Source organism: Hibiscus syriacus, unplaced genomic scaffold (assembly GCF_006381635.1).
Source record: "Hibiscus syriacus cultivar Baekdansim isolate YM2019G1 unplaced genomic scaffold, ASM638163v2 tig00111151_pilon, whole genome shotgun sequence".
Lineage (NCBI taxonomy): Eukaryota > Viridiplantae > Streptophyta > Magnoliopsida > Malvales > Malvaceae > Hibiscus > Hibiscus syriacus.
In genome coordinates, this window is record NW_024062999.1 from 1,417,715 (window position 1) to 1,440,871 (window position 23,157).

The 23,157-nt window shown below is 33.0% G+C and overlaps 1 protein-coding gene and 1 pseudogene across 3 annotated transcripts; one reads left to right on the plus strand and one right to left on the minus strand.

Annotated features, from left to right (window-relative positions):
* Positions 1-13,249: 13,249 nt before the first annotated feature.
* Positions 13,250-15,196, minus strand: LOC120154923 (perakine reductase-like). 3 transcript variants are annotated; one of them, XM_039166545.1, is made up of 7 exons: positions 15,056-15,196; positions 14,723-14,890; positions 14,366-14,569; positions 14,120-14,292; positions 13,851-13,947; positions 13,616-13,769; positions 13,250-13,458 (listed from the first exon to the last, which is right to left on the minus strand). In XM_039166545.1, exons 1-7 carry the CDS (start codon positions 15,116-15,118, stop codon positions 13,265-13,267), a joined length of 1,053 nt encoding a protein of 350 aa, XP_039022476.1. In that variant the 5' UTR covers positions 15,119-15,196; the 3' UTR covers positions 13,250-13,264. The 3 variants fall into 3 exon arrangements, 2 of the variants coding, with proteins under 2 accessions (XP_039022476.1, XP_039022477.1); XR_005518918.1 differs by having other exon boundaries at positions 13,446-13,458; positions 13,616-13,777; XM_039166546.1 differs by lacking the exon at positions 13,250-13,458 and having other exon boundaries at positions 13,615-13,777.
* A 2,511-nt stretch (positions 15,197-17,707) lies between these two features.
* On the plus strand, positions 17,708-19,191 carry LOC120154891 (annotated as a pseudogene).
* Positions 19,192-23,157: the final 3,966 nt, after the last annotated feature.

Genomic DNA, 23,157 nt, shown 5'->3' on the forward strand with positions numbered 1-23,157 from the left:
TACGAGTAAACTCAATGTTGTATGTTCTTTTATAGCTTGAGAATTAGATGAACACTTTTAGTATGATGCAGTTGTTAGTGTGCCACTAGGCTAGTAAGCTCATCGTTTGGAATTTTTCCCCATACCCAGGTTAGTATAAGAGCATTCGAAGAGCCTTTTGAGCAGTAGTGATCCAGACCGAGTTATAGTGCAGAGTACATCTCAAGATTATTCCTTTAGAGGGCATGTATATTTGTATACCTTTTTTGTATATTTGAGTCGTGACTTATTTAAAACGATGGTTTGTACATTTTGAATTATTTAAATTTGGGAGCTCCTGATGTAAACTATTTTTATGTAATTGTGGTCGATTTATTTTATCATGAGTAATTGCAAGAAAACATTTTATTTAAGAAATTAAAGAAAGTTTTTGGTTAGCCACTTGGTGGTTCCGTGTGGCATTCTAATCAGTCGACTGTGTGTCATACTAGTTTAGAGTGTTACATCCATAGGCTTATAATACAATCAAATCTCCACTACTTAATTTGAATAAAATGCAATAATCATTGGGTCTTGAAAAAAAGTTGCAATGAGTCTTAGGTAAAGATAGAGAATAAGGATAAAATGAGGCTAAAAATCAAGACAAGAGATTGCCTACAAGTAATTAAATCATGTCCACAAGCAAAGTAAATATTGGGAATTTGGAACCTCAAATGTTGAACAAAAAAATTTACCAAGAGGGGTTGAAGTGGATTTATGAAATAATTAGGGGTTGAAGTGGATTTATGAAAAAAATTAGGGATTAAGGAGATTTAAGGATGAGAAAAATGATGCACAAATATTTAGTGGTTCAACTTTCTCAACCAAAATCTAAATCCACTACCTTATCTCCTCACCAAGGATTTTCTAACAAATTCATTAATTTGTTCTTTTCTTTCTAGGAAAAAGAGATAACCTTTACAAATCCCTATCTTTTCAATAGCTAAGATAAAACCACTTCCCTTTTATAGAGGATAAAAGGATTGTAAACAAGAAAACCTCACATGGTAGGTGTTTACAAATAAAGCTCACAAAAACACTCTATTTACAAGAAAAAAAGGAAAAATAAGATTGAAAGAGCTTTTCTCTTGTTGTAGATTGCTTGAATAGGTGTTGTAACCTTCTTCAAGTGTCTTGAACTTCATTTTATATGTTGGAATGAGTTTGCGGATGTTTCTAGTCGTTAGGGATGTTTTGGACCCGTTGGAGATTAATTTTATGCAAAATAAAATTGTCCAGACATAGGAGTATCGATACTCGGGCTGAGAGTATCGATACCGCTCTAATAAAAACTAGCTGTTATAAGACCGTTGGATAGGAAGTATCAATACTAGGTTTGGAGTATCTATACTGGTATCGATACTTGCATAGTATCATTACCGAAATTACATTTTGGAATCTAAACACATTGAAGAACAATAGACAATATCGGTACTGCTATGGGAGTATCGATACTTCTTTTACCTTGGGTATCGATATTGTTCATGTGGTATCAATATTGTAAGAAAAGTATCAGTACACTTGTCTTGAAAATCATTTTTGTGTTTAAATTCAAGTCCTGTGGACTTAGAATTATTTTTGAAAACTTTGAATAAATTCAATTTAGTCCAAGAACATTTTTCCCTTAAATTTGTTATATCAAAATATGTTAAAAAATCTCTCCCTTTTTGATATAACAAAACATTTGAAAAAAAAGGTTTTGGCAAAACTCCCCCTTAATAAAACATTTAATGAAAAAGAGAAATATTTTGGAAAATATTAAAGCTCCCCATTTTTCATTCTTGAAATTGAATTTTTCAAACTCATATTTCTCCCCCTTTTTGTTATATAAAAAATAATTCAAACTTTAAGGTTCTAAAATAACAATGGAGAGTAAGTAGAAATTTTCATCATTAAAAATCATATGAAAAATCAAAAGCTCCCCCTCAATAAAAGCATTAAAAAAATTTGATTCTAAAAAACTTGACACAAAAAAACTATTGAATTTCAACAAAGATGAACAAACATGTTAGTAACACATGAAATTAAATAAATCCAAGTCTAAACCACTTTCTGCAATATTTAATCATGAGACATTAAAATACATGTGCATAAAGCTATCCAAAAATGTTATGCCTTTGAAAAATTGATATAAATTGTTAGAGAGATATCATTTGCAATAAAATCACATGCATAAACATTTAAATTTAAGGTTAAAAGTTAAAATTTGTAATAAAAAAACAAAGCATGAAAAACACATTTGACCAAAAATCATTACGATGAAAACTAAAACTTTCATTAAAACTTTTTTTTAAATGTTCATAATAGCACATTTTAACATACATGAGATGAAAATCAAAATAAAATCATTTAAGCTCAAAAACTCATGCATGCATAAACCAAGTAGGTAACCAAATAATCAAAACAAAAGCATTAATCCTAGAGGTTACTAATTCCTTTTCAAGTGTGGCTAGAGTTTTTGAATATCTTCACTTTTATCAGCATTGCTCCTAGGGGTGAGCATTCGATCGAGTCGAGTCAAATTTTTTTGAGATATTCGAGTTGTTACAACTCGAACTTAACTTGAAATTTTTTTAAACCGAATCGAGTTTAAGAAATTCGAGTCGAGTTATTCGAGTTTCTATACTAATTTTATTATAATTATTTATAGTATTATGACAATGATTTGTTCCATTTTTTACTTTATCTAACTATATATATATATATATATATATTACATTCTTTCATATTATAATGTTATTTAATATATCAAATACAATCTAAAATTATGAAATATATTCATAATATTATATTTTAAAGAAAGTATTTTGAGAGAGTAGAAATGAGTCAAGAAATTGATGAGAATAAAGAATTTGCAAACAATTGTTGTCAAAAGACCAAATTGAGTAAAATGTAAAGTTAAGGGACTAAATAAAAAAGAGAGTAAATATTTAATAAAAAATAACAATTGAAGTTACATAGGTATTTTATTGTGATATATGAGCATGTGGTTTAAATTTGATAAAAATCGAATTTAAAATAAATGACAAATTGAAGGAATATGGAGATTATGAAAATTGAAAGACTAAATTGAAAAAACAATTGTTATCAAAAAGAGAAATTGAAAGTACACATGTATTCTACTATGGTTTAGGAGCATGTGACTCAAATTTGGTAAAAAACATACTTAAAATAAATGATGAATTGAAGAAATAAGGAGATTATGAAAAATTAAAGGACTAAATTGAAAAATAAAAAATTATTATCAAAAAGAGGAATTGAAAGTACACATATATTCTACTATGGTTTAGAAGCATGTGATTCAAATTTGGTAAAAACAAATGGACTTAAATAAAGGATGAATTGAAAAAATTGAAAGTTTAAGTATTAAAATATATTAAAATTGATAGTTAAAGTACTATATGATTAATTTACTCAATATTTTACTCCGCTCGATCAAATACTTTACATATACATTAATCCCCCACTCTATCCTACCTAACTGGTATATCTCACCAGATTTCAATGGTGTCTAAACTATAATCTCCCACCTAAACCCTCAAACCATGCATGGATTCCACGCGTCTCCCTTCACCCTCTCCTCTACATATACCCCCTCCTTTCTAGCTCTAAACCAAACCACTGCCAAAAATGGGTAAAGGATTGAGCTTTTTGCTGCTAGCCCTTGTTTTCTTCCATGCGTCGACTGTGACAACTGGTTACAAAGGCGAGAAACAATGGCGGAAAGAGAGAGAGAAAGGAAGGAAAGTGAAGAAGAAGAAGGTGGCCGACGCACCGATGACATGTTTTTAATGCGAAGATCAATACGTGTGATTCGAACCGATACCGAAGAAACGAGGGTGGTGAGAAGCCCCCAAGGGAGGATTGTTGGGAAACCACTGCACACTGGGTTCATTACCATGGAGCCTCAGTCCATTTTGATTCCCCAGTATCTCGATTCCAGTTTGATCCTCTTCGTCGGTACATGTTTATGTATATACCCTTTTCTTGATTACGGCTTGATCACGGATAACATAGTACTAAATTACGATTGCGGTCACTATTGTGGCTGTTTGACTGCATTGTGGACACAATTTAACAAAATGGGTATTGGAAAATAATACTAAATTATGGTTGTGGTTACTGTTTTGGATACGATTGTAAATGTTGCGAACTTCGACGTGCCTTATTTCCTAAAAGTAACCATGTTTTTATTGTTGCGGAAGACGGCTATCGGATAGAGTAAAATCGCAACTGATAATTTGAGAAAATAAAAATGAAGATAAAGAAGACACAAAATTTACGTGGAAAACCCCTAAATAAAATAGGGTAAAAACCACGGGCAACGGTAGAAGAATTTCACTATGAGAAAATAGTAATTACAACTTCTCTCGATCTACCAAGGAGAAAACAATGATAATTCTCTCTTGATAAAAAAGGAGAAAATAACTCTCAAGAAACTCTCTAAATTCTCTCTAGTATTGGAAGAAAGCTAGAATGCTTTGGGATGGTTTTGAAGCTAAATGAGCTAGGGTATTTCAGTTGAAACTTAAGGACTAATTTATAAATACCCTAAAATACAATGATTAAATGTGTAGTTGTACCTTGCTAATTTTCAACCATTTTAGCAGCCCAATTTGAACCAAAATAGCATGCTATTTAATTTTCAAAAGCAGCTGGCTTCTATAGCCAAATTTGACTTGATTTTCAACAATCTCCCACTTGAAGATTTGATTGGGATAATCATATCTTCACACTATTCTTTCTACCTTGTACCTTCATGTTTCTTACGTCTCTGACAGGCCACAAGAGGATCGACACCAGGTAAATTTATCTGCGTTGATCGCCTTCGTCATGAAATCTGCTATGTTGTCTTTGGTATGGATCTTCTGCATATCTACCGTTCCTTCTTCCACCTTTTCATGAATGAAATGGTACTAAACCCGTATGTGTTTTGTCCTTGAATGAAATGATGGATTCCTTGCTAGATGCAAGGCTCTTTGACTGTCACAAAATAAAGAGATATACTCTTGATTGTGCCCAAGCTCCTCCAATAACATCTTCAACCAAATTGTTTCTTTACTGGCTTGTGTAGCTGCTACATATTCTGCCTCTGTTGTGGATGTAGCCACAATTGACTGCAATTTTGAAACCCAGCTTGCAGCTCCACCAGCAACTTTGAACACATATCTTGTAGTAGATTTGCTTTTATCCAAATCCCCTGCATAGTCAGAATCTACATAACCATTTATTAGTAAGTTTGATCCTCCGTAACATAATGCAATATTTGAGGTTCCTTTGATGTATCTCAGGATCCTCTTCACTATATTCCAATACTCTTTTCCTGGATTCGCCATGTACCGACTAACCACTCCCACTGCTTGTGCAATGTCTGGTCTTGTGCATATCATAGCGAACATTAAACTTCCCACTGCTGATGCATACGATACTCAAGACATCTCCATCCTCTCTTCTTCACTGCTAGGACTCATACTGGAGGATAATTTGAAGTTAATAGGAAGAGGGGTAAAAATTGACTTACAATCTTGCATGCTAAATCGTGACAAGATTTTCTTCAAGTAATTCTTTTGTGAAAGTCAAATCTTCCTATTACTTCTGTCTCGATGAATTTGCATCCCTATAATCTTGTTTGCTGATCCCAAGTCCTTCATTTCAAATTCCCTAGCCAGTTGTACCTTCAATTCTTCAATATGATCTTTGTTGGGTCCTGCAACCAACATGTCATCCACATACAACAGCAAAATAACAAAATTGTTATCACCAGCCTCTTGAAATAAGCACAAGGATCTGCATTAAGTCTGTTGTATCCAAGGCACATAATGAAGGAATCAAATCTCTTATACCAACACCTCGGCTCCTTCTTTAGACCGTATAGAGATTTATTCAACCTGCAAACCAAGTTCTTCTTTTCTTTTTCTTCAAAACCTTCAGGTTGGAACATATAAATTTCTTCTTCAAGATTTCCATGAAGAAAAGCTGTTATAACATCTAACTGCTCTAGATGTAAGTCCAATGTAGCACACATTGCCAAAACTACTCGAACTGTTGTTAGTCAAACCACAGGAGAAAATATTTCATTGAAATCAATACCTTCTTTTTGAGCATATCCTTTGACCACCAGTCTTGCATGATACCTCTCAACTTGATCGTCACCATTTCGCTTGATTTTGAAGACCCATTTGTTACCAATTGGCTTCCTTCCTTGTGGTAGTGGAACAAGGTCCCATGTATTATTTTTATGAAAGGCTTCAATTTCTTCTTGCATCGCCATCATCCACAGTGAAGCATATGAGATGTTTATTACCTCCTGATATGTTGATGGCTCATCGTCCTCTGTTAAAAGACAGTATGCAACATTTCCTTCTATAACATAATCTGAGTGCCAATTGGGACGTCTTCTCACACGATCTGATTGACGAGTTGTTGGTGCTTCAAACTCTCTGTTCTTGTTCATCATGTGTGGTTCTGCTTCAAGAATCTCCTTGTTCAAACTCCTTTTCCACATGTATCTGTGTAGTCTCTGACTTTTCAGTGCTGCCATCGTCTTCTTTTCATTGTAGCTTATCTTCTACAAAGATAACATCTCTACTGATGATCACTTTGCGGGCAGTGGGATCCCACAAGCGATACCCATTTACTCCATTAGCATACCCCAAGAATTTACATTTCCTGGATTTTGGATCCAACTTTGAAATTTCTTGGGAGTTGTACATCACGTACACTATACTTCTAAATACATGGAGGTTTGAATAATCAGCTGGTTTTCCAGTCCACAACTTCATTGGTGTCTTCAGCTCTATTACAGTTGATGGAGCTCGATTCATCAAATAACAAGCGGTATTGACTGCTTCTGCCCAAAATAATTTTTCTAGGCATGCATCTCTCAACATTGATCTTGTTCTTTCTAACAAGGTTCTGTTCATCCGCTCTGCCACTCTATTTTGTTGAGGAGTGTTCGCCACTGTGAACTGGCTTTTGATGCCTTCTTTCCTGCAAAAGTCATCAAATTCTTCGCTTGTGTATTCTCCTCCATTATCTGTTCTGAAACACTTGATCTTATTTCCAGAATCAAGTTCCACCCGCGCCTTGAAGTTTTTGAAAGTTGAAAACACGTCTGACTTCTTCTTAATAGGATACACCTAACATCTCCTGGAGTAATCACCAATAAATGAGACAAAGTATTTTGCTCCGCCTATGGATGTAACTGGTGCTTGCCATACGTCAGAGTGAACCAATTCTAGAATGCTTTTGCCTATAGAATTTGATTTGTTGAATTTCAATCGTTGCTGCTTACTTGTTATGCAATGCTCACACAAAGGTAGTATTACCTTTGTTAAGCCTGAAAGTAGTTTTTTCTCCACAAGGACTTTCATTCCTTGTTCTGATATGTGTCCAAGTTTCTGATGCCATAGCATTGCAGAATCTGGACTACATGAGGCAACAGAGGCTTCTGCTTCTAGCAAAGTCTCTCCCTTCAGTATGTACAAGTTTGCAGCTATCTTTTCATATTTCAACACCACAAGCGCTCCACGGAACACCTTCATGATTCCTTTCCGTGTTTCAATCTTGCTTGCATTATTATCCAATAATCCGTAGGATAATAAATTTTTCTTCAGGCCCTTCACGTGCTGCACATCTCGAACAACTTTTATTGTTCCATCATACATCTTCAATTTGATGGTTCCCACACCAACGATCTCTAAGGCATGATCATTGCAACTATACACAGATCCTCCTAAGACAGGTTCATACTGATGGAACCATTCTCTTCTTGAGGTTATGTGATATGTTGCTCCCGAATCAATGAGCCATATATCTGTAAATCGTTTTCTACCTTCCACGGTGGTTGACGCTTCACAGCATATAGCATCTCCATCATCTGAAGTGTTTGCGGTATTGCCTTATGGATTGGAGTTTTTATTTAGACTCCAACAATCCTTCTTCAAGTGACTATTCTTTCCACAGTGGTAGCACTTTAAATTCTTTTTGCTTCTTGACTTCGATCTACCATGTTTGTGACTGCTGCTTTGGCCACGTTCTGTTGATCTCCCTCTTATCGTTGTCAATGCTTCTACTTGTTGCAGATTTACTTGTCTGTCTTCCTTGTTCTTGCGCCGATTTTCTTCTTGTAGAACAGCAGCTGCAACGTCATCGAAGACTAGACTGGTGACATTACTGTTTGTCAAGTTGATGATGAGTTGATCGTACGAATCCGGTAAACTTTGAAGTAGAAGTTCAGCACGTTCTTGTTCTCCTATTTTACAGCTTAAGGATGTAAGCTGAGAAAATAAGGTGTTCAGTGTATTTAAGTGCTCCGTCACTGAAGTAGATTTCTGGCATACGGAGAGTGTACAATTTCCTCTTAAGGAAAATTTTATTGTGCAGCGATGTGGCCTCGTACAATTTGGTGAGATGATCCCATATCTCCTTAGCTGTCTTCTTCTCCTCGATACTTTGACAATACTTCATCTGCTAATGCTAGATGAAAGTTTGCCATAGCATTCCCATCCATCTCGTTCCATTTGATGTCATCTGCGAAATCCACCGCTAGACACCCGTCTTTCCTTAGGATGGCCTTTATCTTCAATTTCCACAATGAGAAATTTCTCCCATTGAATTTTTCAATATCAAATTTCATTGCCATAGCTTCTTTTACGGATAGCTCCCACTATTTCACTATCGTGAATAGTTCTCTGGAACCTTCAAAGAATGGGTAATAACTTCTTATTTTCTTATGTTGGAGGATCCACCTTTTGGTGGCAACCACAAAGACAATAAGCAGATATTACACACTCTAATCTAGCTCGGATACCAATTATTGCGGAAGACGGCTATCAGATAGAGCAAAATCGCAACTGATAATTTGAGAAAATAAAAATGAAGATAAAGAAGACACAAAATTTACGTGGAAAACCCCTAAATAAAATAGGGTAAAAACCACGGGTAACGGTAGAAGAATTTCACTATGAGAAAATAGGAATTACAACTTCTCTCGATCTACCAAGGATAAAACAATGATAATTCTCTCTTGATAAAAAAGGAGAAAACAACTCTCAAGAAACTCTCTAAATTCTCTCTAGTATTGGAAGAAAGCTAGAATGCTTTGGGATGGTTTTAAAGCTAAATGAGCTAGGGTATTTATAGTTGAAACTTAAGGACTAATTTGTAAATACCCTAAAATACAATGATTAAATGTGTAGTTATACCTTGCTAATTTTCAACCATTTTAGCTGCCCAATTTGAACCAAAATAGCATGCTATTTAATTTTCAAAAGCAGCTGGCTGCTATAGCCAAATTTGACTTGATTTTCAACATTTATGTTGCATGTCGTTTTCAACCCTGAGTACCAAAAATGGTTTTGATGTTTGGAAAAATCCCTCAGTAGCGATACTCTTATAGAGAGTATCGATACTATAGGTAGGGTATCAATACTCCTATGAGTATCGATATCGATAATGACTACTGGAATTTGCATGGCTAAGACAGTATTGATACTTGTAGAACAATATTGATACCACATGTACGATTATCGATACTCTCAGCTCAAAACATCTTTGTTTTAAACTATACGAAGAACAATTTCGACACTGTTCATCCAGCATCGATACTGGAGCCCAAAAAACCCTTATTTTCCACGAAAATACAACCCAAACCCAACCATTTACCCTTCTAAGGTTATTAAATGTTACGTGGAGCTTATAGAAGTTATAAGGGATCTTATTATGTCAACACGCTTCATACACCTCAAAAACACCTAAAGCCATAATCAAACAAAATGTACACAACATGCTCAATGAACCCACATAAGCAAGCAAACTGATAAGTGTTTTTATTTCGTTACTATTTTACTGTTAATTACTCCTTGTAATCTTATTGATATTACTAATTTGATGCATTTTTATTCATTTTCGATGAAGGACATTGAATTCGAGAAATAGTGCTAAACATGAGAAATTCTGTAGTTTTTATTTTATGAAGTCAAAGCTGGATTAGTGGGCATGACTTTTGACATGATGATGTGTGATATGACAGCTTCTATAAGGTCCAATCAACATTGTAGAAGGATGGGCATATAATTAGGATTAAGTTTAAATTTGAATTAAGAATTGTTATTTGTTTTTAGGAATTTATTTAAATATTTTTAGGATTTGTCCTTAGTTATTTTTACTTCATTTTTAGGGTTTAGAAAGCTATAAATACCCTCTAAAGGTAAAGCTTCAATAATATCTCAATTTAGCTTTATTATTTGCTCTATAGTTTTATAAAAGTTTTCTTCTTTTCTTTTTTATTTTGTGTTTTACTTTTAAGTTTATTTTTCTTTTCTTTAAAAATATGATAAGTATGATTTCTATCATACTTAGCTAATTTTCCATAAGCCAAAGGTTGAAGAAATGGCTCAATTATGATTGTGAGAATTGAAAAGCACTTAATATATGCGGGTTCCATTCTCAATTTTCTACTAACTTAGATTGACAATCGACTTTTCCTTAAATCAAAACACTTTCTTTTCAAAAAGTGCATGTTGATTTGATTGTTGTTTTGATTTAATGTTGGGAGGGAGAATCGACTGGTAGCAAGTTTGACTTCTTGGGAACACATTTAGTGGTTCGATTCTCATTTAGACAACATAGCTCGAGTCGAGTTTTTCCAATTTTTAAACTGAGTTGGCACTAGCGACTATAGTCGTGGTTAGTCCAAATAAGGACTGTGATCCAAAGATTGATTTTGTATTGTCGGTTTACTTGAGCGAAAAATAAGTTAAAAGGGTTGGGCCTTGTAGATTGTAACCAACATTAATCCGAAGTAAAAATCTTATTCAATGATCAATTGGAATTGAGGCAAAGCGAAGCCTGAGAATGTTTTTAACATATTAAATTTTCATCTTGATTTTTTTTTACTTTATCTTTAAATTACTTGGATTTAATTCTTCATTTTACTTTTACATTCGTTTCCTTTCAAACAAACCCCCATTACTTATCATTTTCCGCCCACATCAGAATCAAAAGCCTTCTATATTAGCCGCTCCAAAGTCCCTATGGATCGACCCTTCTTCTATACTATGCTATTTTTATTTCTTTTATTTGATATTAAGGAATTTTATTTGACAATAAAACGACGCTTGTCACAAACACAAGAAATGATCTATATGGTATAAGAGAGTCATAGGTGTGTTACCTTAGTCTTAAGTTACAATTTAACACCTTATGTTCACTCGAGAACAAGCTTTTCCTTGCCTTTGCCCTTGAGATTTCCCTCACTTTTTCACTAATCACAAGCAATGAAATGAGTTGCCAACTCATCTAGGGGGCTAAAGTTTTAGCTACAAACATGACTTCTAATATCTAAAAATAGTTAGCAATGCTAAGGAACCCTAAAACTCAAAACCCACCTTAAACCTCCATTAAAGGCTTTTCATGGCCAAAACCTAAAAGAATGAGTTTGGGGGAAACTAGAAGAATGAGGATTTCATTTATTACCTTAGCTTCTTGGATTAGTAAGAAAAGCCTTACAAAGTTATCACCTTTGCCAACTACAAGAGAGAAGTTGGAGAATGGAGTTTGAAAGGGAAGAGATAGAAGACAAATGATGGAGAAAAAGAGGTAAGAGAACATCTGCCCGTATGACCTCATTGTAATAAAAATTCTCAGCCTTGAAACAATTTAGGACAATTTGCTCTCCTAGTCCTCATTTCTTGCACACATCAAAAACACCCATTTTTGTGCTTTAATGGGCTCAAGTCCAAACCTAACAAGACAAAACTTAACCAACACTTTTAAATAGTTTCTTGGCCTATATAAAACTCACTTGGATTTACCCAAAACTAATAATCTGGAAATCGAGGCGTTACGTCCCTGTCCCTGAAGATGTCGACATTATCGATTATCAAGCACGCATTCGATCGACGAATCACTTTCTTTGATACATCAGATATCTATGGACCCAAAACTAATGAAATTTTGATTGGAAAGGTAAACATGTTCGGACAAACTCTTCATATTTGCTACCTCAATTGCAACTGCTTCCTGGTTTTTCTTGTCACTCTGATGTGATTTTATGCTTTTATTATTGTTCTTTTCTTGTTAAAGGAACTTATGCATCTGTGAAACAACTATATATATTTTGCAGCAACTGAAGCAATTACCAAGAAGGAAGGTACAATTAACCACAAAGTTTGGTTTAGCCATGATTTAAACTGTTCTTATCTTTCTTTGAATTTTCACGTTGATTTGTGTAAACTTAATTTTGGTGATGCAGGCTTCTGCTCTCATTGAACCCTTCACTAATGTAACCAAAGCCTTTTAAATCCTTGATTCAAATTTGTCGTTTTTCAATAGTTCCAGTCGTTGGGGTGTACTCCATTCATCCAAAACCTTATATATTGATGCAGACTTTGCATCCATGGCTATTTCAAGTTGAAGCCTCCCTCCCCTTTGGTTGTGGTATATTACCAAACTTTCAGTGGCATTGACATAAGATCACCTGCCACCACGTTTATCAGAACCTCATCCGAAACTTCTTTCAAATCTTCTTCAATTCGCTTTACTTTCCAAATAAAATAAGCAATTTTCAATGTTTTGCCTTAAAAAAAGTGGTGACACGTGTCACCACCTGATTGGACTCAAAATAAAATAAATTAAATAATTAAAATTAATAAAATATTCCAATCTCATTGGGACACATGTTGCCATCTAATTGGAGATTAAATCTTATTAAATTAAACTTATGACCAAATTAATAGAAGATATAAATATTGAGGATCGAATGTGTAATTATACCAATTTTATTAACTGCGAAGTCAATCCTTCCGTTAAATGTTAAATGTTAGTGGCATGATTGAATGCATTTAAATAGTTGGGTGACCTGATTGATAAGAATTCAAAAATGGTGGTTAAAATAAAAAGACGCTCTAGTTGGGTGGTCACTAATATAGTTTACCCATTATTAAATTAAACTCTAGGTGATATATACCTATCATAATTTAAATTTGATATACTATAATAAGAAAGTGGTTCTTTATCTTGGAGGATTAGTATCTACAAATCACATATAACAAAGTCGTACAAAGCTGCTTATTTGTTTTTATTTTGGTAATGAATGATTCTTCTCTCACCAAACCCTTCACTAATGTAATCAAGACGTACTAAATCATTATACAAATTTCTACTTTTTCATTAGTTTCAGTTGTTGGAGGGTCCATTCACGCAAAACCTTATATCTTGCTGCAGACTTGCATCCATGGCTATTTCAAGTTGAAACCTTGCTCTCCTTTGGTGGTGTATTACCGACCTTCCAGGCTAATCGACTAAAGCCCTCTGAAAAACGATCACCTGCCACCTCATTTATCGGAACCGCATCGGAGATTTCTTTCAAATCTTTTTTGGTGAGCTTTACTTTTAGTGAATCAACGTTACTATCAAGATTCTTGATCTTGGTTGTACCTACAAACCAAAGTGAAAAAAGGGGTCAAAACTCTGGTCCTACTGCTATTATTCAAGGAAAATTTTGGTGCGAAGATTCAGGCCAATAGTATTACTTCTGCTGGGGATTTTAGTTGAAATATCAGCAGGCTATCAAGAAGTTACGGAAGTGACTCACCGGGAATCGGTGCTACATCGTCCCCTTGATGAAGAACCCAAGCAAGTGCTAATTGTGCAGGGGTACATCCATGCTTCTCAGCCAACTTCTCGGTTTTCAAATATAAGGTCTTGTTTTTGTCCAAGTTCTCTCCTTGAAACCTTGGTAAACGTTTCTTAAAAGTAGATGTTCGCAATCAGTTTACCATACAAAGATTAAAGATAGGTTAAAGACATAAATGAGGCAGTTCCCATACCAGAAAACTATTTGCAGGCAAGGTTTCCACCACTGCTTTGCCGCCAAAGAAACCGCGACCGAGAGGGCTATATGGAACAATCCCAATTCCAAGGTCCCTGCATGGATGAACGCATTTAGATAGACATTGAAAGGAGTAATGGTTGATTGCATGAGTTTATTGAGTCTCAAACCTGGGAAATGAAAAAAGACTAGTAGTATGGCTAGAGTTTGAATTTGATGTTCACTAGTCTTTTTTCAATTCCGATGATTCAAGATACATGAATAAACCTGCAAAGGGGGACTATTTGTTCCTCGATATCACGAGTCCACAGCGACCACTCCATCTGCAAAGCAGTTATCGGATGAACCGTGTGTGCTCTCTTTATGGTTTCAGGGCTAGCTTCAGATAAGCCTATGTACTTTATTTTCCCCTCTTGCACCAACTTTTTTAGTTCAGACATCTGAAGACAGAAATTTCAACCAATTAAAAATAATGACTTGGTATTATGAATCTATGATGATTGCAGCACTTACAGTATCCTCTATAGGAGTATTGGTGTCAACTCTGTGCTGGTAGTAGAGATCAATATAATCCACATCCAGGCGCTTCAGGCTAGCCTTGATTGCAGAACGGACATATTCGGGAGTACCGTTTATTATGATACCGGTTAGATCAATTTTTTCAAAACCAAACTTTGTTGCTAATTGTACCTTCTCTCTTGGTAATTGCTTCAATGCCTGGAAAATGATATTTGTTTCACAGATACATAAGTTCCCTTAAAAATAAAGAACAATAATAAAAGCATAAAATCATATCAGAGTGACAAGCAAAACCAGGAAGCTGTTGCAATTGAGGTTGAGAATACAAGGAGTTTGTCCAAGCATGTTCACCTTTCCAATCAAAATTTCATTAGTTTTGGGTCCATAGATATCTGATGTATCAAAGAAAGTGATTCCTCGATCGAATGCGTGCTTGATAATCGATATGCCAACATCTTCAGGGACGTGGTCATTGTAACCTCCAGTAAGCCCCACACAACCAAACCCCAACTTTGAAACCTACCAAAGAAAATCATGTATCTTAATCAGAAATTCTACAGTTTGCAAATCATTAGTTGAACCAAAAACAGTGGAACTGATGCAAGAATGACGAGTTCAGGGCCTATATGCAACTCAGAAACAGCTTTTAACTTAACTACTACAATAAGAAGAGCAAAATCTAACCTCAAGTCCTTGAGTTCCCAGTTTCACTCTAGGAATTTCAACAGTGTTGTGCTGCTCAGCCATCTTTTGATCCCTTCCAGTTTTTTCTTTTGTTAATGAGCCAAGGCTTTTCTTGTTAGAGCACAACACAAAAAGACAGTAACTATAAAAGATTTAGCAGGCGGGCATTACAAGTATTTCTGTTGAATTGTCAACTTGGTTACACCACTATGCATGTCATCTATTCTTATTATTGTCATCCCTTAGGTAATCCCTTTTTAACTTTTTTATAGAGAAAAAACGCTGAAATTAGTCCTAAAAACCACAACAGTCAGGTATTAGTCCAACCCTAATTTCTTTTTCGTTTTTATTTGACCAAATTAATATATAGTCTAATTTTTGGACCAAAGTAATTATCCTTTTATGATAGTTGGATGGGGTTCACATTGAGTAATCCAACTTGTATATGTAAGATTTTTTTAATGAATAATTCACATAGGATTCCAAAGCTTCTAAAGGTAAACTTTCATGGTTCAATTTAAGCAACTAGGAGATCATCCTTCGATCTAACAGCAATTCTGTTTTAGCTACAATTTCCTCATCTAACTAAAACAAGTTTCATACTATAAATCAAAATATTCAAGGAAACTATAATCTGAAAAGTAAAGGTAAATGATGATTCTAAATATGCAGTTCAGATTAAAATTCATGGAAATGGGATTAGCTAACATAATAACCCCTATAAATAGATCAAACTGTAAATAAAAGCTGAAACAAAATCAGGAATTGAAGTGAAATGAGTCAAAATCACAGTCAAGATTTTAGGCTTCTGGATATTAAAAAAACCAAAAAGAGATTGAAGAATCAAATGAGAAAAGCAGCAGAACTTGAGCATAGCTCAGACTGGCCGGCTTATCTATAGTCGAATAATCAACTAAACAATCCAATTGATTGAAAACGTTAAAAAAAGGGATTCGTGAAGAAGAAGAAACATATGATTTACCTCATTGAAAAGGGAAATAAACGTGGGGATCTATAAGGAAAGACCGCCTAGTATAAGGTTAAGGAAAAGTGTTATCTGAAATGTTAATATTTTTTTAATATTTTCGGTAGAACGCTACTTAAAATGTTATTTTTCTATCGGAAATATTGATTACGGGTACTATCTAAAATGTTATTTTTTCTATCGGAAATGTTAATGTCGGAAATATTCATTTTAGGTAGCGAAATTAACATTTCCGAAAGAAAAAAAATAATATTTTAAGTAATGCTCTACCGAAAATGTTAAAAAAATATTAACATTTCCGGTAGCGCCTTTTCTTAACATTATATTAGACTACCGTTCAACAGAGCTATCACATAAACGTGCAGCCGAGAACAAAATAATACATATATGAGTAAAGTACGCAAATTATCACTCAACGTTTTTATCACTCTTGTTTTAGTCATTAAAGTTTACACATTTTAAATTTAATAACTGAACTCCATACATTTTTATCACTATGTAGTTAACTTTTTAATGGTATTATAACATGACATAACAAAATATGTTTTTAAATATAATAATAAATTACACATAAGAATAAATTAAAAATATAAATAATAGTAAAAAAGACTAACCTTAAATCCCAAATGCCTTCTCTAACAAAGATTATTTCTATTTGCCAAGAGCCTCATCTAATTATTGTTGATCTATAATTTTCTAAGATAATTCAATATTCCAAATCCTCATTGAATTTTATTTTTATATTAAAAGGGGCTCCCGAGTGGGACTCTGACCATAACATAATCGACAAATCCAAGATGTACTCCTTCAAGTAAAGGGAGTTTGAATACATATTATATGCGTTCAAAAGGCTCTGAATCGATCGATAAGCCCAAGCCCAATATCTTGATTTCAAATGTCTGCTAATACATTACCAATTAATGTTTGGATAAAAATTATTTCTAAAAGCATCCTCTTTTGAGGACTCACAAAAAATCCTTGGGTGGTGCCACAATCTGTTCTACGTACAACCATGTGTTGAACTACTTCAATAAATTTACGAGTAAGATATTCAACATCTGATGTTCATATAGCGGTATCCACAACTCTTTTTTGGGCTTCGTAGCAAGAAATGATATATTCTGTTAAAGATAATCTTTCGCGTAATATTTTTTATTTAAGTTATATTTTATCACCATCTTGAAACTATGTTAAAGTACGGGGTAAATTAGTGATTGAAGCATAACCTTTACCTCTACAAAGATTTTTGAGCCTTTGTTATTAAATGATTAAAAGTATTTTAAATATATATCATTTTATAATCACTCTTAAATTAATAAAAAATGTGATACATTTTGAGGTTTGGATCGATTCCCTCAAGACGCTATAAGGCCCTGTTTGGTTCAGGTCATATTTAATTCCTGTTGGTAATCTTTTTTTCCGGGTAAACATACCCATGTTTGGATGGACTACATTCCCAAGTATAGGGAAATAATAATTACCAACAATGATTTTTTTCCTTACTTTCCTGGGAATGTTATACCCCCATCTCTCTTAGGTATTTGCTTATTCCCGGTTCTCTTGTCTAAAGTACCCTTCTCCTTCTTGGTTATGACCGAGCGTAGTTTGGAGGAAATACCCTGTCCCTTCTTCTCAGATTGTTTTCCTCTGTTTTCTCCAAGAGAAAAATGGTAATGGTTCTCACTTATTTTTTTAAGCTCGTGTAGTTTTATCTATGCATTATACCTTACAATTGGATTATATTTTTTGCAGACTGGAGTGAACCCCAAAGCATACGCACTAGCGGATGCTCAGTTGACACGACGATTTTAGATCGTGTACAACAAGCTGCAAACTACAAGCAACTCAAAAAGGGAGTTAATGAAGGTTAGTAAACAATACCCATTTCCATTTTTTTCGTTTATTGTAATTATTGTTATCGTTTCCGATATGGGTTTTCTTTCTCCTGATCTTTTTCTTCATTTCTTTTTCTTTTTTAATTGGATTTGTTTGGGATTCAGCTACCAAGACCCTGAACAGAGGTATCTCAGAGTTCGTTGTGATGGCTGCGGATACTGAGCCCCTTGAGATTATACTCCACCTTCCTTTGCTTGCTGAAGATAAGGTAATTGTTCTATGGAATATGTATATTTTTGTTTTTGTTTTTTCTAGTATGGACTTTTTGATTGCTTAATTCTTGTTTAATATGTGGGTTTACACTAGGAAAAGTTATTTCTAAGTGGTATTTTAGTTGTTTTAAAATTTATGTGGATGCAAAGTTAGGCAGGTTGAAATTGCTTGATTGAATGGGATGGAATATAAGTTTATGCTTTGCCTGCACTATTTGAATTGTGTACCTCACATAATAATGTGGGAAAACTATCATATCAAGATGCAAACTTGCTTCTAGTTGCCAAACTCAACTGTAATTTACAAGTTGGGTGACTATATGAAGACATATGATCTTCACAGTTTTGGTGTTTTCTCCTCTTTTGTTTAGTACTTATGAGTGGTATATGTATTTGTTGTTGATGTGTTTATGGTTGTTGTATCTGTTGTTCTACGCCCCAACTTTAACGTTTTAATTAGTCGTATCACTGTTGTAATATTTAGCTTTGGGTTTAGGGTTTGACTAATTATCTTTTGGGGTGTCTGATTTTATTGCTTCAAATCAATAGTGTACTCACTAGCTATGAATTTGAAGCATTTTTGACTTAAGGTTATACACTTTGTTTAATGTAAATTGTTTCCCAATCTTGAGCTTGGAAGCATTCCTATAACACATCATCTTGACTTCTCAATTTAAAGTAGTTCATCATAGAAGCAAAATCTTAGCTACAACACCTTGATTCATTACCTAGATTTTGAGCACAATTGTTTACTTTGTATTTGATTTTTTGCAGAATGTCCCCTATGTATTTGTTCCTTCAAAGCAAGCACTTGGACGAGCATGTGGGGTCACAAGACCTGTAATTTCCTGTTCTGGCACAACAAATGAAGGAAGCCAATTGAAATCCCAAATACAACAACTCATTTTCTAAGCAAAATCTTTTGTTACATTGTAAAATTAATGATATTTTGCACCCTTTTTGGCTGAATCTGCTTCTGCATCTGCATCTTCTGTTTTTCTATTTGTTAAATGTAGGATGCTATTGAGAAACTCTTGATCTAGAATCTTATGAAAACTCATTTTCGATGTGACGGACCTCTCGGATTGTGGTGGTCGGTCCTTTAGAGGCTTTGACTGATTAAGTTGTGCCACAATTGATCAACTCTTTTATAATTTGACCTTAAATGTGATTGTTATGTCGTTTATGTTTTCCTATGAATTGAGAAAACAAAGGATAATCTTGAATCGATATTTACGGTAGCTTAGTATGAATGATGTTATTGCTTAAATGTAGCCTGTTCAATATGCATTTGAATTTCTGTTATAGCTTATATACACACACACAAGCAATTGCATTACAATGGGATTGAAATGGATTATTGTGGAAATTGTTATAGTTTGTTATTTGACAGCAAATATTTTGTTCCTTTGTAGGGCACAACTCACAAAAGCATACTAGACTTCGAATGTTCTCTTTGAGGTTTTAAAGGTTGTCAATTTGACACAATCTATTGAGGTTTTATAGGTGATGTTCGTAAATCGAAAGAATAAAACAATGAAAAATTAATCATTGATATGAAAAATTAGAAGCACTGAATTTATGATATTTGTTTTTGTAAGCTATTGAAAATTGAATGTTCAAGTAGATTTTGTATTTGATCTCTTATAAGTGATATATTTATAGATATATTTTCTTTGATTAAAAGTTCAAAGGGAAAAAATTACGGTTAAAAGGAACATTTAAGATTAATGTAGTTGACTGTAAAAAATTTCCTCAAGTGAAATTAACTTAATACATCATGTATACTATAATTGTTTCTTCACTTTTCATATTAAATCATTCCTCAAGTCATATTAAATCACTTTTCATACTAGAATGTAAACCTAGTCGATTGAAAAATACAAGAAACCTCCCAGTGAGTGCATCACGTATAAACCGAAGCTAGTTTCCACAGTGTAAACATTTAGTTAAATGTTGATATAAAATTTTAATATATTTTTACATAAATTATATAAAATTTAATATTAATTAAAATAAAAATAATATATGATATATTTAAATACTCAAGTAATATATTATCAACAAATCGAATTTTTATATAAATAATTTTTATTTAAATATTTAGAATTTCACTTGTTAAAAAATATAGACCAATGACAATTTGGTAAAATATACATTCCAGTAATCTTTTATTCATTCAACCAAACACTGTAATCTTATATTCCTGCCAAACCAACCAAACACATTAATGTAACATTCCCAATAATCATATTCTTTGGTAATCTTTTATTCCCACTGGTAATCTTACATTCTGTGAACCAAACGCACCCTAAGGGCAATATGTGTATGATACCTTTGAACTTTACTAGGGTTTTTAAAATGTCCTTAAACTTCTAAAAATTACAACATTCATCCAAGATTTTTTTTTTTTACAAAAATCTAGTCTTGACCGTTAAATTTTCAAGAGCTACCAAAATGACCCAAACTTTTAAATTTTTATATTTTCACCATGAATTTCTCAAAACTTATGATTTAGACCAAATTCGAATGAAACTTTAGATAATATATACCTATCATAATTTAAATGTGATATATTATTAAAAAAAAGAACAATAAGAAAGTGTTTCAATAAAAAAAGAGTTTTTTAATGTGTCTCAATGTATTTAAAGAATGGTTTAATTACTAATTTTATCCCTCTACGAAGATAGTTTATTTTAATTTACTGGTCTTTTTACAAGAACTAACAAATTAGTCCAACTAGTATCAGTTAAATTAATAAAAGTTTAAAGAATAGTTGAAAAAAATTGGAGATTAAAACTTTCATAACCAAATCAGTGAAGAAAAGCTTAAATAAACCTCATCCCAATACCCTTGAATTTAATAGGAATTCTTACACAAATTATGCAACAAAATTATTTTTTATAGAGAAATAAAAGGTAAAAGAACTATGAATTTAATAATAAGGATTTTTTTTAAAAAAAATCATTGTCATATTATCCATTAAATCAATCTTATACAAATCAAAATGAAAATTCAAAGAAGAACAAAAATATTTATAAATCATGGCTAAACCAATAGAAGAGATGAAGCACTGTAATAGCCATGAGCAAGGAAAACTAATTAACTTTTGTATAAAACTACTACCAGTCTCTGGCAGATAAACACAACCTAATTCCTTTTTGGTATAATGCAAAAATTAACCCCCAAAATTTGGCAATATGATCATATTCACCCATATTTTTTTGAAGCATTTGTCCGCGACGTTTCATTTTAAGGTAAAAAGTTTAATTCTTGAATGTAAATCGTTAGTTAACAAATGGTTAACGTTCCAAAATAAGAATTTTTTTATCCTAAAATGAATCATAATATTTTAGAAAGATCAAATGTAAGATGTTCAAATCTTGTATTCCACCAATATTTGAAGTTTAATAATTCATCAATTCTTATGTGTTTCTTCTAAATTTCTCTCTGTAACAATTGAGCTTGTGGCATTTGAGCCTACAAATATTAAAAATATAAGTATCATAATCAAAATAAAATAAAAATATATTTCTTTATTACAGCATAAGCATTACCTGTAATAGATCCATTATACTTGTGCTTGTAGATCTATGTTTACGTCCCAATTTGAATCCCATTGTGACTAATTAATAAAAAGAAATAAATAGAAAAATATAAACATGATAATAATTTTCATATAAGTGAAATATAACCATAAAATTTAAAATTACCCGTATGTCTTGAGATGAAGGTAGATCACGAGAATTCAAAACATCCAAATTTAATTGATTGATATCAACTTGATATTGCTGTTCAACATTTAAATATATAATCAATATAAAATTAGTTCATTAGCTACATAAGAAAATTAAACAAATAAACAAAATCAACGATTTCAAGTTCTATAGCTTGGGCAAGATTGATTTTCCTTTGAGATCTTAGAAACATACGCTTAGAAGGAGAAGCCAAAGTGTGCTTATGATCTGCAATAAAGTTTGTAACTCGAAATTTATCATCAACCCGCGAAACTTTCAATACAACTAAGCATCCAAACCTTGTTTCAAGACGGTGATAGTTTACATCATCATCTTGTTTATCCTTTCTTTGGGTACCTTGACAAGAACAACAAAAAACTCGATTTATCCAATGACCATGCTGATCTGTATGTCCTTTGCTTCTTCGGATACTAAATCCTACCTCCTTAGCATACGTGTTATAAAAATCATAAACATCTTGTTCTGTATTGAATTCCATGCCAACTCTCGGAATAATTTCATTAGAAAAATTTGCACGCGCCGAAGTAACAAAATTATTATAAGAATAAATTTCGCTCGAACCTTGATCTTGTTCTAAAATTTGTTTGTCCATTGGTTCAATTGATGGAATAACTTCTGCAAACTCTAATCTTTTACACGAACTTTTAGCCGTTTCACTTGTATCTCCGTCCATAACATAAAAGAACAAACGTTGTTACTTTAAAAAAAATAAATTAAAACATTATTTACAGTAATGACAAGTGTCGTGTATATCTACTAAATTAAATAATATGTATATTCATAAAATAAAAACAATTAAATTCAATACTTAATTGATGGAAGCAAACTATTAAACTTTTTCTTTTTCATTTTAGGCAAATTTGTTAACTGTTCTTTTACAGTCTTTTTAATGACTTAACGGTGGGGTTAATTGAAAAATATATTATTATGTAATTAATCCAGATGTCAATTCATTATTGGTGGGGGCACCAAAAAGGGACAGGAGAATTTTGTTCCTAATTTTGGCATTTTGCCTTCATTTTAAACTGTAACTTAAGAGGATTGGTAGCAACAAATCACATACAAGCCTGCTTATTTGATTTATTTTGGTAATGCAGGATTCTGTTCTCAACGAACTCTTCACTAATGTAATCAAAACCTACTAGATCATTATACAAATTTTTGTTGTTTTTAAATAGTTTTAGTTGTTGGAGTCCATTCACCCAAAATCTCATATCTCGCTGCAGACTTTGCACCCATGGCTATTTCAAG

Excerpts from the sequence above, each read along its gene's own strand:
- LOC120154923 (XM_039166545.1), bottom strand. The coding sequence starts at position 15,118 with ATGGCTGAGCAGCACAACACTGTTGAAATTCCTAGAGTGAAACTGGGA. Across the intron at positions 14,570-14,722 it reads ATGAAATTTTGATTGGAAAG|GCATTGAAGCAATTACCAAG; the intron begins GTGAACATGCTT and ends ATCATTTTCCAG. Across the intron at positions 13,459-13,615 it reads CGATGTAGCACCGATTCCCG|GTACAACCAAGATCAAGAAT; the intron begins GTGAGTCACTTC and ends TTTGGTTTGTAG.